The 18459-nt window shown below is 36.4% G+C and overlaps 1 protein-coding gene across 2 annotated transcripts in view; it reads left to right on the top strand.

Moving 5' to 3' along the window:
- TMEM245 (transmembrane protein 245) overlaps nucleotides 1–18459 on the top strand; it is a 37958-nt gene that overhangs the window by 7806 nt on the left and 11693 nt on the right. For both annotated transcript variants that reach the window (XM_014071064.2, XM_014071063.2), the window contains exons 5-12: nucleotides 139–318; nucleotides 6079–6248; nucleotides 6609–6713; nucleotides 7982–8064; nucleotides 13094–13184; nucleotides 13933–14031; nucleotides 17245–17376; nucleotides 18332–18454. In XM_014071064.2, coding sequence (XP_013926539.2) covers nucleotides 139–318; nucleotides 6079–6248; nucleotides 6609–6713; nucleotides 7982–8064; nucleotides 13094–13184; nucleotides 13933–14031; nucleotides 17245–17376; nucleotides 18332–18454 — 983 coding nt within the window. The remainder of the gene's footprint in view (nucleotides 1–138; nucleotides 319–6078; nucleotides 6249–6608; nucleotides 6714–7981; nucleotides 8065–13093; nucleotides 13185–13932; nucleotides 14032–17244; nucleotides 17377–18331; nucleotides 18455–18459) is intronic.

Genomic DNA, 18459 nt, shown 5'->3' with positions numbered 1-18459 from the left:
TGAGTACTATCTATAACTAAGCTTGTTCTCTGTTATAACAATAGAAGAGTTTTATATTCAGTGATATGCTTAACTTCTTTAAATTAAGCCTGCTAATCCAATAATAAATATTTATTGTTGTCATTATTTTTTTTCTAGAAATTGTTCCCTTATCAGCATCAGCCAATGAGAAGAGCAGACGGAGACCTGAGATTGCAGCATTTCCTAAAAAGAAGAAAGCCAGTGACATATACTTTGTTCTGCTCGTATGGAGCATTGTGATAGTCCAGATTTGGTTTAATTTCTGGATAATTCAATTGCTCCCTTTGCCTTTTGCAGGTTATTCATTTTTTATATTATGATTTACATTTTGATTGGGCAGGTAACTAAATACTGTCTTTGAGATTGTGACTCCAATCCAACTTTGTGCATATTTATTTATCTTTAGAACTCAGCGCAGTTTTGAAGGACTGTGAATATATTATGGCAATAGAAAAAATAAACAATCATAAAATCTAGTCAGAGCCAATTAGGGAGTCCAATTTGCAGAAACATACTGCCCTGACTTGCTTAATAGATAATCCTATATTTAATGAGCATTAACATATAAGATGTTTTCTCTGTCTAGATACTATGATGCCTACAGTGTCAACTGGTATGGAGACAGTTACAAAATACTTCCAGCATGATATTTCAGATGATATTTTCAATACTTCAGATGATATTTTCAGATAAATTCCAAAACCCTTAAAAAATGAGGCAATACGGTTATCTGGATCCACGCTAAATTCTTGAAAAGTGCAGGGATGGGAATGGGAAAAAAAGCTCAGTCTAAATCCTATTTTTACTTATTCTGATTTATTATAAGCATAATTAATAGTATAGCTAATTAATTTAATTAGATGTGTTATTTATCACATTGTAACCAGAACCTAGTATGTTGTATGTAGAGAGTTACTAAATGAAATTACAACCTCCCTTACTCTCTTTGTTCTAAAGACTAATACCTTCCCTGCTTGTCCTTTCTATAAAGTTTGTTGCCCGTTATTACACTAATTCTGCCACTTCCACCAAGCTTTTATCAATATCTGCTACACCTTCATTTTCATTTAAACCAACTAGTAACCCATCTTGATTCAAAGACTTCTAGCATTGGCATAGAAACAATTACCAAAATATTGCTCTTAATGGTACAAATCCTTCTCATACCTTTTTTATCCTTTTATAACCCTTTTATAGCAAAATTTCAACTCAGCTGGTAATTTACCTTAGATACTAAATGTAGCTTTCTATTTCCTAGGAGTTCAATAATATTTACTCCTCATTATATTCACCAGTTATGATTAAATCTGGGTTGCCTTACCTCTTTGGTTCTAAGACCAAAGTTCAGTGTTCAAAGGCATACATCTGTCTCTGTGAACTTAACAGCTTTTTAGATATTTGCAAACCACTGTCATATTTCCACTCAATTTTCTTTTTTGCAAATTATATTTGTCTAGTTTCCACAAATCCTCACCCTGTTTGGTTTTCATATTTCTTATTCTGAAAGCTCCCTTGTAAATCTGCTCCAGGTTTCTTTTTAAAAAGCTAATAGGTAGTCTTGAACTTATGACCATTTGTTCAGCAATGATTCAGAGTTATTGAGGTGCTCAGCAAAGGCACTTATGACTGGTGTCCAGAGTTATCGCTGTTGCAACACACCCACAGTCACATGATCAAGTTTAGACACTTGGCAATCCATTAGCTGATCTGCAGGAGCATTTCAACTGCCACCACCTGCCTATGTCCCCCCCTTACCCTTTTGGCCTCTAGACACACAGCACTGTGGCACCATCTTCAGAATCTTTTTGCTCCTGCTGCTCATGGAGCATTTCTTGCTTCACCTTTTGGGAGGAGGCAGCCGTAGTTTTTCTTCTTCAGGTTGACATTTTCTTGCAAGACTCGGGAAGATGGCCTCATGTGACCAGCGTTCCTCATGAAGGGCCAGTCTGACAAATATTAGCAATGGAATCAAGAATACAGTTAAAGACAATTGGGACATTGGCATGTAGGGTGGTGAGGGTGATTATGATAAAGACTTTGTTGGGGCAGCTATGACTTTGCATTGTCCTGCTGGACCAGGCTGGGGCTGATCTTCGTGCTTTGCTTTGGCTCAGGAGTTCTTGAGCCCCAGAGTCACTGTGTGCCAACAAGTCCCTTTGGATTGCTGGGCCAGACTGGTGCTGGCCTTTGCACTGTGATTTTTTGCAATCCCAGAGCCACAACACAGCACAAAGCTCAGTCCCAGGCTGGTTGTTCCAGCAGCCACCTAGGCATGTCACAGCAGCAGCTGGAGCAAGAAGATGGCAAGATCAGATGAGGCGCAGCAAAGAGTCCCAGAATGCAGAAAAATGAGGGAGAGTGCAGATGGGACTGGGTTGAGATGGGCTGCTTCCTGGGATGTAGCAAATGACCCGAGAGCCAGGAAATACAGAGAAGGCAATCGAGCAGAGAAATGGTGGAGATAAGAACCACATGGGGCTGCCCCTGAAGAGTATTCGGAGACTACAATTGGTCTAGAATGCAGCCGTGCGAGCGATACTGGGTGTACCTAGGTACATCCATGTTACACCTATCCTCCGTGAGCTGCACTGGCTTCCCATCGGTCTCCAGACATGCTTCAAAGTGCTGGTTATTACCTATAAAGCCCTACATGGCCTAGGACCTGGATATTTCCGTGACCGCCTCCTGCAACATACCTCCCAGCGTCCAATAAGATCGCACAGGATGGGCCTTCTCCGGGTACCGTCAGCCACACAATGCCGTCTGGCGGCTTCCCGGGGGAGAGCCTTCTTTGTTGCTGCCCCGGCCTTTGGAACGAGCTACCCCCCGAGATCTGGACCCTCCCCACTTTCCTGGCCTTCCGTAAGTCTGTTAAGACCTGGCTGTTTCGGCAGGCCTGGGGCTGTTGAGCTTGACTGAACTTCAGCCCCATTATAACTGAGTGCATGTTGTGTTTTTCTATTTTAAACTGTATTGTTTTGGTGTTTTTAATCTTTTTAATCTTTTAATTGCTTTTATGTAAGCCGCCCGGAGTCTTTCGGGATTGGGCGGCATACAAATCTATTAAAATTACAAAATTAAAAAACCAATTAGAGGCAGTCCCAACACTTACTGAGCCTTGGAGCTGATAAGACTAGCCCAGAGTTGTGGTGGAAATATCATTAATGTCATTAAACAAGGCTATCATGTGATGTTGCACAGTGATGGCAATTATAATGCCCATTAAGGTTGTCAAGTATTGGTGGATTACCAATACTTCCAAGTGTTGTCTATCTAGAACAGTGATGGGCAACCTTTTTGGCGTGGTGTGTCAAAAATCGGCAAAAAATCGAGCATAACTCGCATTGTGTGTCACTTCGACAAAAACATAATTTTGCGCAATTTATAGTTTAAACTACAAAAATGTATAATTGCAATATATAATTGTATTTAATAAACCAAAAACAAATTATTTAACATACCTGATTAGTAACTTCTTTGTTAAGTGCTTTTGCATGCTGAGCTATGGAGTGAGCAATGCTCAAACTTGCAGAGTTTAAATTTGTAGAGCCTTTCATAAATTTAAGGATGGAGTTAGATTGGCTCTTATAAAGGTGTAGCTTCCTGGAAATGTATTCCCTCCTTTCATCCTCACTTTTTTCCAAGAGCTGGGAATGATTAGTTTCAAAATGTCTATTTATATTCCACGTTCTGCTTACTACCGTTTCAGTACATAGAACGCAAAATGATCTGCCATTTTTTTCTATAATGCCATACATCTCGCTCCATGTCTCTTGAAAGGGTCGGCCACTGCCACTACCACTCCCTTTACTTAACCTTTGTTTTTTATTTTTTGGGTGCTCCATCAGTGGGCCAGTGACAGAAGATAAAATTATAGATAGCCAATTAGGGGTTAACTAGCCTAACAAGCTAACACAACCTCCCCCTCACTTATCTCAGTTATTGTGGGCAATTACAAGTCCATGGCACTCCAATAGTTGCTGCTAATGGCGCTCACAGTTCCCGTTGGCACTCCGCTGTTCCCTGCTGTGGTGCGGTCATAACCGACAGTCCCAGTAGTAGACTCTCTGTGCCGGCCTGACTGGAGAGAGGCGCGCACTGTTCCCGCGCTCCTCTCCTGCGGGTCCTCCCTCGCCGCGCTGATGACGTGTGTGCGCACGGCACGCACGCCTTACCAGCAGCCCCTCGCTCAGAAAGGGGCGGCGGCGATACAGTAAGTGAGTGTGGGCGGGGGAGATCACACGTCCCGCCCCCCCCATTCCTCCAGCACAGATTCTTTCATCCTCGGCGGCCGTGCAGGAGCCGAGGATGAATCGCATGAAATCCTGTGCGTGTCACCCCAAATGGCTACGCGTGTCAGCACTGACACGCGTGTCATAGGTTCGCCATCACTGATCTAGAACCTCTTACAACTCATGATCTGGAAATCAGATTTCTGTTCATGCAACCATTTTCAGCTTATTATTCATAAGCACCTTTCTCACATGTTTTGTCAGGTTAATGATGATTTAATAGCTGAGCAGCTGCTATAATATTATAATGCTGATGCAATGATAGTATTGAGTTAGCAGGGTTATTTGACTCTTTACCACTTTAAGAGACTATTATTAGAGAGGCCTTGTTGGGACGTATATCTCTGTCCTTGTGTGCTTCCGTGCTATAGTTGATGATTGATTGTCTGTCTGTGTAGTATGTGTATGTATATATTCCTTGTAGATAAACCACTGTTTGAAGGACAAACCTCTTACTGTATTTTGCTCCGAGGTCCGGGATGGCAAACCTATGGCACACGGGCCACAGATGTTATGTGGAGCCATTTATCAGGGCACGTGAGGAGTGCCAACTGAGTTTAGCCTTTTTTAAAGCCATTTTTCGCCCTCCCCAGGCTCCAGAGGCTTTATTGGAGCCTGGAGAAGGCGAAAACATCCCCCTCTAGAGGCCCTCCGGAGGCTTCAGGATCTTCCCTGAAGGCTGCGGAGCACAAAAAACCCCAGCCCTACAGGCAAACAGGAGGTTCAGGAACGGACTTCCGGTTTGCTCGAAGGATCATTTTTTGTCCTCCAGAGCCTTCAGGGAAGCCTCCAGAAGGCCCCTGAAGACTCCAGAGGGCTGAAATTGGTCCTATGAGTAAACCAGAAGTCTGTTCCTGAACTTCTGGTTTGCCCATAGAGCTGGTTTTTTGCACTCTGGAGGCTTTAGGGAGGCTCCTGAAGCCTCTGGAGGGCCTCCGGGGGGAGGGGGAGGATGTTTTCGCCCTCCCCAGGCTCCTTTAAAGCTTCTGGAGCCTGGGGAGAGCGAAAAATCATGCAAAAAATGGGTTGCGCCTGTCATGCGTGCATACACATTGCATTATGGATGCAGCACGCCTGCACATGACCCCCCTGCGCTCCCCTTGCTTATGGCACGCAAGCCAAAAAAGGTTCATCATCACTGTCCTAGGTTGTCTTAAAATAATCACATTTTGCATACTTTGAGATGTTTGCTTACTGATAACTTATCATGCTTCTTAATGTTTTGTATGCTTAAAAGAAAAAAATAAACATCCAATCTTGAAACTTCTGAAGCAAAACTTGTATATGAAGTAGTGTCTGCAATAGTGTTATTTTAATTCTAAATTCCAGTGATGTGGTTTTCATATGTATATAAAAAAAATTAACATGTTTAACATTAACTGATAATCCAAAAGCCTCTGGAGCCTGGGGAGGGCAAAAAATATTTTGTGGGCTGTTGATTCAGGCAGAAAAGTTTGAATATGAGCTTAATTAAAGTGAATATAGCCCTACCGTGGTAGTTAGAATGTAGAATGCATGCCCACAGCCTGGAGCTCTGTCCTGATGGGGCTCAAGGTTGATTCAGCATTCCCGTTTTCTGAGATCAGTAAAAAGAAGACCCATATTACATTGACATTGTAAACCACCAAGAGGGTGCTGTGTTTTGGGCAGTATGTATGTGCTATTTATATTGCTATTAATTCTTATTGAAACAAAATAACTTTATGAGCAAAAAGTATAGGTATTATGTATGAAAAGTACTTCATTCCTTTTTTTATGTTTGCAGTGTGGGTTTTAAAAAAACTGTTGGTCCACTTTGGAGTAGTACAATTCTCACTGACTTACTGCAGTAGCTACTGGCATGTTCTGCAAGAATTTGTGAGACAACGTCAAGAAGTTCTTGTACCACAACCAGTTAAGGGGCTTGGAAGAATTATTCTCATATTAGATAGCAAGGTATTTAAAATTATTTGTGAAATTGCTCTAGTTCAAATAGTTTTTAAGAAATAAGCACCCTGCACTTTGTCATAACATTTTTCTATTAAAAATAATAAAAAAACTGGTGGGGTTTCAGATTGTAAGTAGCACAACTTTTCCAGTGTTGTTTTGAGAGTCTTATTATAGTTAATAATTGGGATTTTGAGTTATTAAGAATGAAGCATTCTTAAATAGGAAAGAGACAGAAGCAATATTCATCTACTATCTTTCACTACCTGAAATCATTTCTGTAAGGTTGGAGAAGCTATTCATAGAGTTTTGGAAACACTTTGCGGGAACTTTAGAAAGAAGTTTATTACATTTTCTTGTTTTTCACAGCTGATCGTGTGGTTGGAAAAAATCCTAGATAAAATCATTAGCATATTCATTATATTTGTGCTAGTAATAGGCACCCTGTTGCTTGCGCTGCTCCTTACAGTACAGGTATGTGCCCTATTAAACAATACAATATTTTTTCTGAAACTTTATTCATTCTAATCTGCATATTTCACTAATGGTCAGTGTTTTATTTCTTTTCAAAATTGATATAATTAATGTATATTCTAATAACCACACTAAACAATGGTTGAAAAAGAAAAGCAAGTTATTTTAGTTTCCCTCAGATTAGATAAGTTTGTTTTTCCAGCAAAAAAAGCTGCGATATGCACAAAGTAGGAAAAGAACCTCATTCCTACCAGGTTATTCATATATCAGGATGATTATTCAAATTGTGATTTATTTAAATTTGTGAGACACCTGCAATGTATCCATTATATTAACATTCTCTTTTATGTAAAGATAGATAGGTGAATATTGACAAAGCATAAAATGTATTTTTCTTTCCTTTTTTTCTTTGAAATAAGGAAGGAATAAAGATATACCATCATATATGGTTGTGGTTGTAGATAATTTTCTTATAAGAAAACAAATTTAAAATATGTACAGTCTATAAAAATGAAAACACTTTAATTTTTATTATGTCTTTTAAATTTTATTATGTCTATTGATAGATAATTTATCAGAGTATTAGGCTTTTAGAAATTCCCTAGTGCTGATGGACATGGTTTAGTCGAGGATACCTAGTTTCCCATTCAAGTCTGGTTAACATATAATGAAGTCTCTCCATATGTTGCAAAATTAAAGAGTTAAAGATGTAATATCTATACTACAAACTAGACAAAAGAGGCAATCAATAAGCTAAGAGGGGAACAAAAAGACTAACATATCCTGCCATTAATAATTGACACCCAGATGAGCATAGATTAACTCCAAGATTAACATCAGAGCAGCAATCAAGAAGTAAACAATATTTTAACAAGGAACTGCCAAACAAGCTGAGAGTAAACAGCCTAACCAGAATTTCCAAGACCACTCCCATGGATTTAGGATGTTTAGATGCCCACCATTGGCTGTGGTGGTGGCATGCAGAAGTGATTGCAAGGGAGTGGGCAATGGAGAGAATGATATACAAGCAGCAATTCCAACTATTATCTTAATCTAGAATACCAGTTATCTGCAGAGCAGAGTCCTTGAAAGCTTGTAACAACTCACAGATGATAGCAACCATCTCTCTTTCATTTCCTGGGATCTTGGCTGGTGGGCACATTTCTAAGGGTTACACTAAACTATCAATCTTAATCACAGAAGAAATGTAAGGTATATATTCAATGGTGTGATACATTCATTTTTTTCTTCCCTCTGTATTGCATTAGGTTCATCAGGAAAGTGTACATATGATTGAAGTAACAAGCAGGTTGATTAATGAAACAGTAGCCAAACACCCAGAATGGGCCAAGTAAGTAATGCCATAACCGATAGGATATGAATATTCTCTTCATTTTGATATTTTGATGGAAAATATTACATTATGATGGAAAATATGAGAAATGTAATTTATTTTTGACCTATTGTTGAATTTTGAAAACATTTTAAACTAATAAGATATTGGCTTTAATGAGAAGAATATGGCTGGATTGAGAAATATATGTAAAAACTCACCAATACTCCCAAATCACTCTGGAAGCTTTTGATACTGCCTCAACATCAAGTTATGATCTTACCATGTCAAGTTAAGAAATTCAGTTTCTATAAATTAAATTATTTGAATTCTTCCTTGAATCCTAAAACAGAAGGATTATTTCAGGTCAGATAATTATTCTATCTGATCAAGAATTCTGTTCTCATAGTCAGTGATATGCCAATAGGATACTTTCAAGCTGATATTTTTACAATAGCATTTTTCTATTTATACTGTATATCTAGCACTCAAATCAAGAAAATACTTTACTGGAAGAAACCATTTTCCAGCATTTTATCCACTTTTTTGCGCCATGTGTAGTATGGTTTATTTGCAGGACACCTTAAACATGAACACGGTGCCTGTTTGCTCTTCCTTAAATCAAATATTTTGTTAAGAAAATGCCAACAGACCTGATGTCAGCACTCAGACATGGATCAAGCCAGTTTTTTCTCCTTAAATCTGTTTTGCTGCATATTTTTATATTTCATTTTCTGAACTGAAAAGTCCTACCTTTTCTCACAGCCACATTGTTTCAGACTTTTTATCATTTTGACTGTCCTTTCCTGTACTTCGACACCTCTGCAGTATCAAATTTGAGATGCATACAAATCAGCTACATATAATTTGGACAATATAAATCACTTTAGTTCATTTTTTGTACTTTTTAAAGTGATTTAATTTTTGGGAAATTTGAATTGTTTTATAGTAAACATTTTAACCTTCTCCAGATATAAGGGTACAATAGAAATGAACTAATAGAAAATACTCTATTTCTAACTGTAGTTGTACTGTTCATTTTATTTAAGCATTGCAATATTTTCAGTTCCTATTTTTTATTGTTCTCAAACATATTTCATCTTTGCCTTATATTGAGTCAATATTTTTCTAGAACTGTCTGTCACAATTACTCAGGATGCATGTGGACAAACAATATTATTTAACAAAGGCAATAACTGAAACAAATGAGATGCTCTCAGCCAAGAGGTGTCTTTCAAAATATTCTGGTCCAGCCTCTACTTAAATATAATTAATCCATTCTTAATTGGTTTCTTAATCAGAATATTATTGCTATTTCAAATGTTTTACTGAAATCAAAGCATTTATATTATTTCCAGAGTCAATTACAAAGTTAACCAATCCAAAATTGAATAAAAGTATTCTGGAAATAGCAATAGCAGTTAGCAGTAGCAGTTAGACTTATATACCGCTTCATAGGGCTTTCAGCCCTCTCTAAGCAGTTTACAGAGTCAGCATATCGTCCCCACAGTCTGGGTCCTCATTTCACCCACCTCAGAAGGATGGAAGGCTGACCGGCTCAACGTTGAGCCGGTGAGATTAGAACCACTGAATTGCAGATAACAGCCAGCTGAAGTGGCCTGCAGTACTGCACTGCGCCACCTCGGAAAGACAAATCAATAGTGATTTAACATTTTTTTCTAAGTACTTAAAGATGAATATCATCTACTCTAAAATTTTCCATGACAGAGAACTAAAATTCTTAAACAGTATAAATTACACTACACTGGAGCAATTGATGATTGATCTAACAAGGGAGTATTCAGGACTTATTGAGAGAAATGTATGTAGTTAATTTGATTTGGAATAGTGACCATAATACAATAAAATTCAACATTTAGAGATGCAATAATCTACATATTAAGTCACAAAGTTGAAAAGACTGGTAAAAAGAAACTTAAAGTGATGATTAAAGGTCGCACTCCCTCCATAAAGCTGTTGCTTTATCAACAGGTCGTAATAGTAAAGAGTAAACACAATATATTCCTGAAATTATTGAAAATGACTTCATAGTCTGGCCAACATGGTGTATTAACATTGTAAAGGAAGATATTAAGGACATAAAAGTATTGTTTAGAAAGTGGAACACTTGTCCCAATAAATAAAACAAAAAATCTTGAATTAAATTTTTTTAAAGGAATGAATGAATAAAATGAAATTCAATGGTGAAAAGAGTAAGGTTCTACATTTAGGCAACAAAAACGAAATGCACAGATACAGTATAGGTGGTACTTTGCTCAACTGTAGTAACTGTGAAAGAGATCTTGGAGTCCTAGTGGACAACCATTTAAATTTGAGCCAGCAGTGTGCAGCAGCTGCCAAAAAAGCCAACACAGTTCTAGCCTGCATAAACAGAGGGATAGAATCAAGATCACGTGAAGTGTTAATACCACTTTATAATGCCTTGATAAGGCCACACTTGGAATACTGCATCCAGTTTTGATCATCACGATGTAGAAAAGATGTGGAGACTCTAGAAAGAGTGCAGAGAAGAGCAAAGATGATTAGGGGACTGGAGACTAAAACATATGAAGAATGGTTGGAGGAACTGGGTATGTCTAGTTTAATAGGAAGAAGGACTAGGGGAGACATGATAGCAGTGTTCCAATATCTCAGGGGTTGCCACAAAGAAGAGGGAGTCAAACTATTTTCCAAGGCACCTGAGGGTAGAACAAGAAGCAATGGGTGGAAACTAATCAAGGAGAGAAGCAACTTAGAACTGAGGAGAAATTTCCTGACAGAAAAATTAATCAGTTGAACAGCTTGCCTCCAGAAGTTGTGAATGCCCCAACACTGGGAGTCTTTAAGAAGATGTTGGATAGCCATTTGTCTGAAACGGTATAGGGTTTTCTGCCTAGGCAGGAGGTTGGACTAAAAGACCTCCAAGGTCCCTTCCAACTCTGCTATTATATTGTATTGAATTTTAAACAGAGTGAATTTCAAAGAGAGAGATATAAAAACATTTTGAGAGTATATTGCCAAAACTGAAGACATATAATAAAATATTACTCAAATATGATAGAAGTGGAAAAGCTCATGAGCCATTGAGCTTTTGGATGAAGAAACTGACAAACCTGTGCTAGTGGTAGGAAAGGAAATGGCATTTTCTCCTCCAGAATTCACCTCTTTTTCCAAAAGAGAAAATGCCAGCAAAGCTAGCAGAGTCTAGGATAATTGGCCATAACACATGGCCATGGCCATGTCACTCTGACTCCCCCACTTCAGCCGACCCACCGCAGGTATTCATCTTCAGCTGCCCCTCCACTGGCAATTTGCCAAGGGACATGTGTCTCTTATAGATAAATTTGGCAATTAGATGGTTTACAATAGAGCAGTTATTGATGATAGATTGGCTTCATCTTAAATCTTGTTTTTCTATGAGGATATGATATTTTTATACCCAGGTTTCAATTCTAGTCAAAACTTAACATATACAATGTCAATCAGACTGATCACCCTATAATTCTAGGATCCTTTTTATTCCCTTTTTTGTATCTGGGGACAACTATTGCCATCTTCCACCCAGCCGGAATATTGCAGATGTTATTATGTGTGTAAAAAGACCTGCCAGTACTGGACCCCATGAAAGAATGGTCAGCTGGTGATATGTCTGGTGGTAAAAGAAAAGTCCAGTGCTGTAAAGAACAATATTGCATAGAAACATGAATTTCAGATCTCTTCTTGATTAGTTTCCATCTATTGTTTCATGTCTTGCCTTCTGTGCCTTGGAAAATAGGTTAACCCCTCTTCTTTGTGGCAGCCCCTGAAATATTGAAACACTACTATATGTAGTGTTCATGACTATTGTAACTTGTAATTATCATTCTTGTAACTTACCAGAATGATAATTCCTGTAACTTGTCATGTTTAAATGCATATTTATATCAATTTCAACCTTATAAAATGATACACTGGATATACAGATGAACCTAATTGATGTTTTAATATTTAAAAATGACATAGAAATATCAAACTAGAAGAGTGATTTAGATAACTTTTTAAATTGAATTTACAAAAGAGATTTGTTCAATGTTTGAAAATGCACAGAGAAGAGACAAAAAAATGGAAGAAATCTAGTAACGTTGGACATTGTTTGAAGGAATTAAAACCCAAGGTATTATAAAGAAAGAGTTGTCTTATTCGATGAAGATTAAAATAGATATATTGTTATTTTGGTAGCCCATAATAGACTTTTGCTGACTAGGAATGAATAATAAGGCTTTTAGAAAAATGGAAAGAAGAGAGAGCATAAGAAATGGTGATAAGTTATAAAGGGGGAAGTTACTTTTTAATATATTTTTCTTCTTTCTTTTTCTTTTTTTGCACTTCTATATTTTTCTTTTTATATTTTAGAGTTTGTATTAGTTTTTATTTTTCCCAATAGTAATGTTTAATACAATTATTATAAAAAAGAAAAAATATGCTTATGATTTATGAGTTTGTATATTAGAAAAGTAGCTTATAGAAAGAGGGAAATTATGATGTAAACTTAGAGAGGGTAAAATATAAATGCATGTATAACTGCTGTTAAAAAGATCAGAAGCTCTTTATAATCCTTTTTCATTTCTTTTTCTAATTTTCTTAGATATTTACTATTATTTTATTTTTTAACATTTGTATTATCTTGTTAAAATGTTTTCAATAAAAATTATATTTACAAAGATAGGCTCTATTCCTGAGAAATCCCTATGGAAATTTGGTATTTTCCTTTAATCCACATAATTCTGCCATTGTTGGAAAATATTTGTAAATGAATATATTTCAGATAAATAGCAAGATCAAGGATTTTTTTGTAGTGACATTTCAATAGCTACTGTTCAATGTGCTGAACTTTCAGAAAAACTTATAAATCTGAATGTATGCTATTTGGCATGATAAACTACATTTAAACATCATTCCTATTAAAAGTACCAAGTTGTCTATCTTCATTTATTTATTGAAACAGTATACATGCAATTAGAATATTTGCAATTAAAATGCATTTTTTAAATTTGTATTTCTTAATTAGTTGGCTTCCTGAAGCTCAAGTCATTCAGGAGGCTTTGAATTCAGCTGCTAATAATGTTTATCAGTATGGGCGAGAATGGATAACACATAAGGTAATGATAAGATTCCTCTTTGGAGATTAATGTTCTGCTATTTCTTACTTTCTTTTCAAAAAGATTCATGACTGCAGAAATAACCTTTGATTTATATTTAATATTGATATTGTTTGCAAATAGTTTGTCTTTAACTACATATTAATGAAAAATACATTTTGTGCTGTTATTCATCAAATTTCAAAGCAGTCTGAAAAATAAAACTATAAAAAGTATGTAAAAATAGATATTTCAAATTATCTCAATTAAAAACATAAACTTGCAGTTGTTATTAAACTATAATTGATAAATGTTAAATAAGCTTTTTAATCCCTCCTAATATCATTATGAGATAAAATTTTAACAATTTGTTTACCTTCTAAGTCCAATAAAAGACTTGTACAAGCATATTTGGAGAATGTACATTATTAAGCAGTATTAACTGAGCAAAACAACAACAGTTGGTTCTGAAATAACATAATGTAGTTCTGGATTTGATAATCTAAATTCTGTTACTTTCCGTGTGTGTGTGTGTGTGTGTGTGTCCGCCCGCGCATGCATGTGTGTGTGTGTGTGTGTGTGTGTGTGTGTGTGCATGTATATAGTTTTTCAAAATTTCCAATATTTCTAGCAAGTGAATGAATAAATAGGATGAGCATTTTTTAATCCATAATAGTTTAATGGATATTTAATAAATATAAAATACATAATTGGTCAATGAATATGTTCCTTTTCAAATATTTTGACACTTTTAAAATATATTTTATAGCTTGATAAAATATTAGGAGAAAAAGTACATAATACTGCTGTGATTGAAAAACAAGTTCTGGAGCTTTGGGACAGACTATATCATTCTTGGTTTGCAAAAGTAAGTATCTTCTTTACATTGGCAGTATATTACTCCAAGAGAAATTGCAGCATAATATTTTATTAATAGTTTGTTAATAGTTATAAAGATAAATTATGTAAATATCTCAAGATGCAGGATTCTCTTAGGAACCTGGGTGCTTCCAATGAAGGGAGCATATGCATGGGCTACCTTGACATCTGAAGAGTGCCTAACAATTATTGATTTACATTGAGTTACCAATACATATGACAATGTATATTATAACAAGTGATGTTGGTGACAGGATATACCTATTTCTTTCTGTTTCCTGGGGGCAGTGTAGCAACAGGAATCACATACTATATGCATAAATCCATGTGAATACTTGTATTTGAATGCATTCTGTGTAGATCTATCTTTTTGCTTGGTCTGGAAGTTATAGAATGTGCGACCAAGTTGCTGAGTTACTTTTTACAAGTAAGTTCCTAAAGAACTTATTGTACATATTGTACTTGTCACTACAGATCAGGACAATTGCTAAAATCATCTAAAGTGGTCCTCATATGACAAAAAACAAAATAGCATCTGGCAGTTATTTGCAGACAGGTCTTCTTGAATAGAGATGACTTCACTTTGAAATAATATCCCTTTTCCCTGACATTTTTGCAGTTCTGTTTTGCTCTCACTTTCATGGGTCTAGGACAATTCATCCCAACCGCATAAACATGCCCATGGCTTTTCCAGCCCAACTGACCCATTCCAGGTCTTCATCCATGATTTGCCTGCATCAATGATATACTGCTGCCATTACAACTCCGCCACTTCTACTTCTGCATAGTTGTGGGTCAACAACTGCGACACAGATCTTTACAGCTAATTCCTCCTGCAGGACAATTAATTGATGCTTCTGGCGTGTGCCCACTGGCAAGAGGCCCAGAGCGCATCAACAATTTCAGCGGCAACCAGCAGCATTCAAATAGTGGTGGGGGAAGGTATAGTTTGCAACTTTGGGAATGGATCTAGTTTAGAGATGAGGCAGATAGTTGGATTTGGCTAAACAAATGTATTTTTAAAAAAGGAAAAATAATAACACCAATCTTTTTCCTCTTCTTAAGTGCTTATTGAGAAGAAAGTTAATAAAAGTTGGCTTACCTATACAATTTACTGCAGAATTGCTAAGCCTTCTTTACAAATACCTTTGAACAAACTAGGATCTAGGATGAGAATGACCATAGTGTATAAAACTAAAGCTCTGATATTTTTGCCCTGTCTTTGGGTATATATGTGTATTAAAGTCTTTGTGTATACTTAAGGTGAAAGAATACTGCAGGGAAATTGAGAAATTTTTATATAGCTGTCAAACGTCTTTTATCAACAGAGGCATAATTTTATATTCTGTTAGGAAATTGTTAAAATAAGCCATTTTAAAAACACCTTTATCTTGGTTTGCGTGGCCAGCAAAACAAGGCAAAGAGAGCCATGTTCCCTTTTCTTTTCCTGTAACTTTAAAAAAAAGCCCAAATTCTATGCCCCAACATATTTTGCAGGTTCGTTATTGTCTTATCAAACTATTTAAAGAGAAAGGTCCTCCACCCTTCTTCCTTAGTTTCAGCCAATGTTCAGCCATTTCTTAGTCTATAAAACTTGATCAGGAACCAAAGAACAAAAAAGAGATGTTTTCTATATGTTTCTTTATGTTTCAATCCCAGGTTAAAAAGTCAATAGATATAAACTCCAGATATTTTGCCAGTTCAAAAACGATAGAAATCTTGTGGTGAGAATCTAAAAACTTTTACATCCCTTTCCTCCCAACAATGCCTGCCTTGTTTTTATATGAAAAGGACAGAGGTTATTAGAACAACATATATCGAAAAGAAAAAAAAACAATTCAACCCCTAGCAAAGAGTTGAAATAACATTCAACCACTAATCAATTTTAAATCAGAAAAAAAAATGAAACAATGTTCAAAAAGTGGAAGTTAATGTCCAGATATGCTTAGGAAAATGAAACTGCTGACAGAAAGAAATATATGCCCAGTGACTTTGATTTCTTCCAGAGGGAATTGGAATCTTCAGGACCCTCTTTCCCAACTGCATCCACAATTGTCCAAAAGGCTTCTTGGGTCATTCCTAAATGCTCCCGTTCAAAACTAGGGAGCAGTACTGCTAAAAAACCAATTTTGGCAGTAAAATCAACAGATCATTGGTAAGAGAAAAAAGACGTTCTTACTGTGAAACAGCCATCTTGGTAGGAAGTCCAACCCATAAACATCTTCATGAATTTTTAAATTGTTCATCAACTACCCAAGCATTTATTATATGAAAATAATTCAATGAATACTTTTTTAATAGTACAGCAAATAATCAATAATAACAGTGACTCCTTGCCACCCAGGGGATCAATAGTGACCATTTTGAGACACTATGCTATAAAGTGTTATATGCCGTATTTTTCACACTATAAGATGCTCTGAACTATAAGACACACATTAGCTTTAGAGGAGGAAGACAAGAAAAAAAAATCTGCCTCTGCTTCCCAGTATTCATCCGGTATTCATCTGGCTAGTGTCCTTGCAGAAAACATCCTGGTCAGCTTCAGCACGTTATCGCAGCCCCAGCACATGGTTCATGAAGGCAGCACTCCATTGCGCCCACCACCAGCCAACTAAACTGAGGAACACTGGAGCCTTTGCTGTCAAGCAGCTGATTGGTGATTGGATTTACCTGCTGGAATACCACCTATCAGCTGTTCTAGTCTGCGGGGATCGCTGTGATCACCAGTTATTCCTCACTGCCTGCTTGCCGCTGCCACCCATTCGCTTCCCACTGTTTGCCGCCACCACTCGCTACCACCTGTTTGTTGCGAACAAGTAATGGCGATCGGGTGGCAGTGAACCATCGATTGGCGACAGCAAACGGGCGGCAATAGGTGGTGACAGCAATCCTTGTTGCCTAGAACAGCTCATCCACAGTATTCTGGGAGGCTGATGCAACTGCCAATAGGCTGCTTGGCAGCGAAGACTCCAGTGTTCCCCAGCACCAATCCCCCTCTTGCTGCAATATTTGCTCTATAAGACGCACAGACCTTTCCACTCACTTTGGGTGTGTGTGTGAAAAATACCGTAATTTCTACAGAGATCTGTAATCCAGGCTAATCTTGCTTTTATTTGAAAAATAAATTTATACCTTGTTCCTTTTATTCTGTGAAATTCAATACATGAAATGTTTTGTAATATTTGCTTTTGTTTTATAGAATACAACTCATTCTGGCCAACAAAAAAATCACAAAAAGCATTTAAATCGTGAGCATAGTTGGACAACTGACATGCTTGATTGGCAAGATGTTGCTTCTTTTATTCATGAGAATATTGAAACATTTGTTTCGGTATGTGGTTTTATAATAAATATTACAGGATATACTAATTTATAATTAATTCATTTTAACAAAAATAAAAGCAGATAGGCATAGAATTGTGTTCAAAAATTGGCCTCATTAAAATCTGCATTTGAAATTCATTTTTGGCTCTTCATCAAAATTTTGAGGTGCTGGTTTATTGTTCTTATAATTTTTAGTATATGTTTTCCTGTCTGTACTTATTTTTCTCCAGTTGTTGTTTTTCTTGAATCCTGTGAATTCCTAGCCTCCAATTACCCTAAATTTCTTCCATCATTATCATTATTCTTTTTTAAACTATCTCTGTACTGACTTTCTTCTACATGAAAGCTACACATAATTCTAGTATCTGCCTTTGAGTCAGATGCAGCAAAAATGAAAAAGAATAAAAACAGTATGGAAATAGCATAAAGGGAAGGTTAATTATGATGGCAGTAATATACTTAGTATAATATGTACCGTAAGTCATAACACTTTTTGCAAAGCTGAAAAAGAGTAGACTATTTCCTTTACATGTCTAGATTGTGAGCATATATAGTAAGTCAGGAGAAGGAGAGAATCCTTATTATAAATTATGTATTCTGCTTTTATTCTGCAAAACCAAGTTGATCCCACTCTTGAACCTGAGGACAAAGATAAATTACTATAGAAAAAAAATATTGGCTTTCTTTAAAATAAATACAGGGATAAAATTTAAATTTAAATGAATAATGATTAGGTCTGTATATTTAAAACATATTGTAATTTATGCAGATATGTATATACATAACATTGGAAAGATTGCTTAAGATACTGAATCTAATTTTTTGCACCATAAGTTAAAGTATTTCAATAACGATCTTCCAGAATGTTTTCCCCCTTAGAGTCAATCAAATTATGTTTTCTTATAAGTTAAATGTATGACCTGCGCTCTATGATAATGCATCTAATTCTGCATCTTTTGTAGATCTTAGAATCACTTTGGATACTGATGAGTCATAATGTTACCCTTCTTTTTACCACAGTTACAACTTTGGTAACAGTCCTTTTCCACAGTAGCACTGCAGTTCTTAATTTTGTTCTTTCACTGGTAAG

The sequence above is a fragment of the Thamnophis sirtalis genome, unplaced genomic scaffold (assembly GCF_051295495.1).
Source record: "Thamnophis sirtalis isolate CommonGarterSnake01/CBP01778 unplaced genomic scaffold, rThaSir2_p1.2 scaffold_4, whole genome shotgun sequence".
Classification (NCBI taxonomy): domain Eukaryota; kingdom Metazoa; phylum Chordata; class Lepidosauria; order Squamata; family Natricidae; genus Thamnophis; species Thamnophis sirtalis.
The sequence above is the reverse complement of the archived record's forward strand: the minus strand, read 5'-3'. Positions and strand labels throughout refer to the sequence as shown.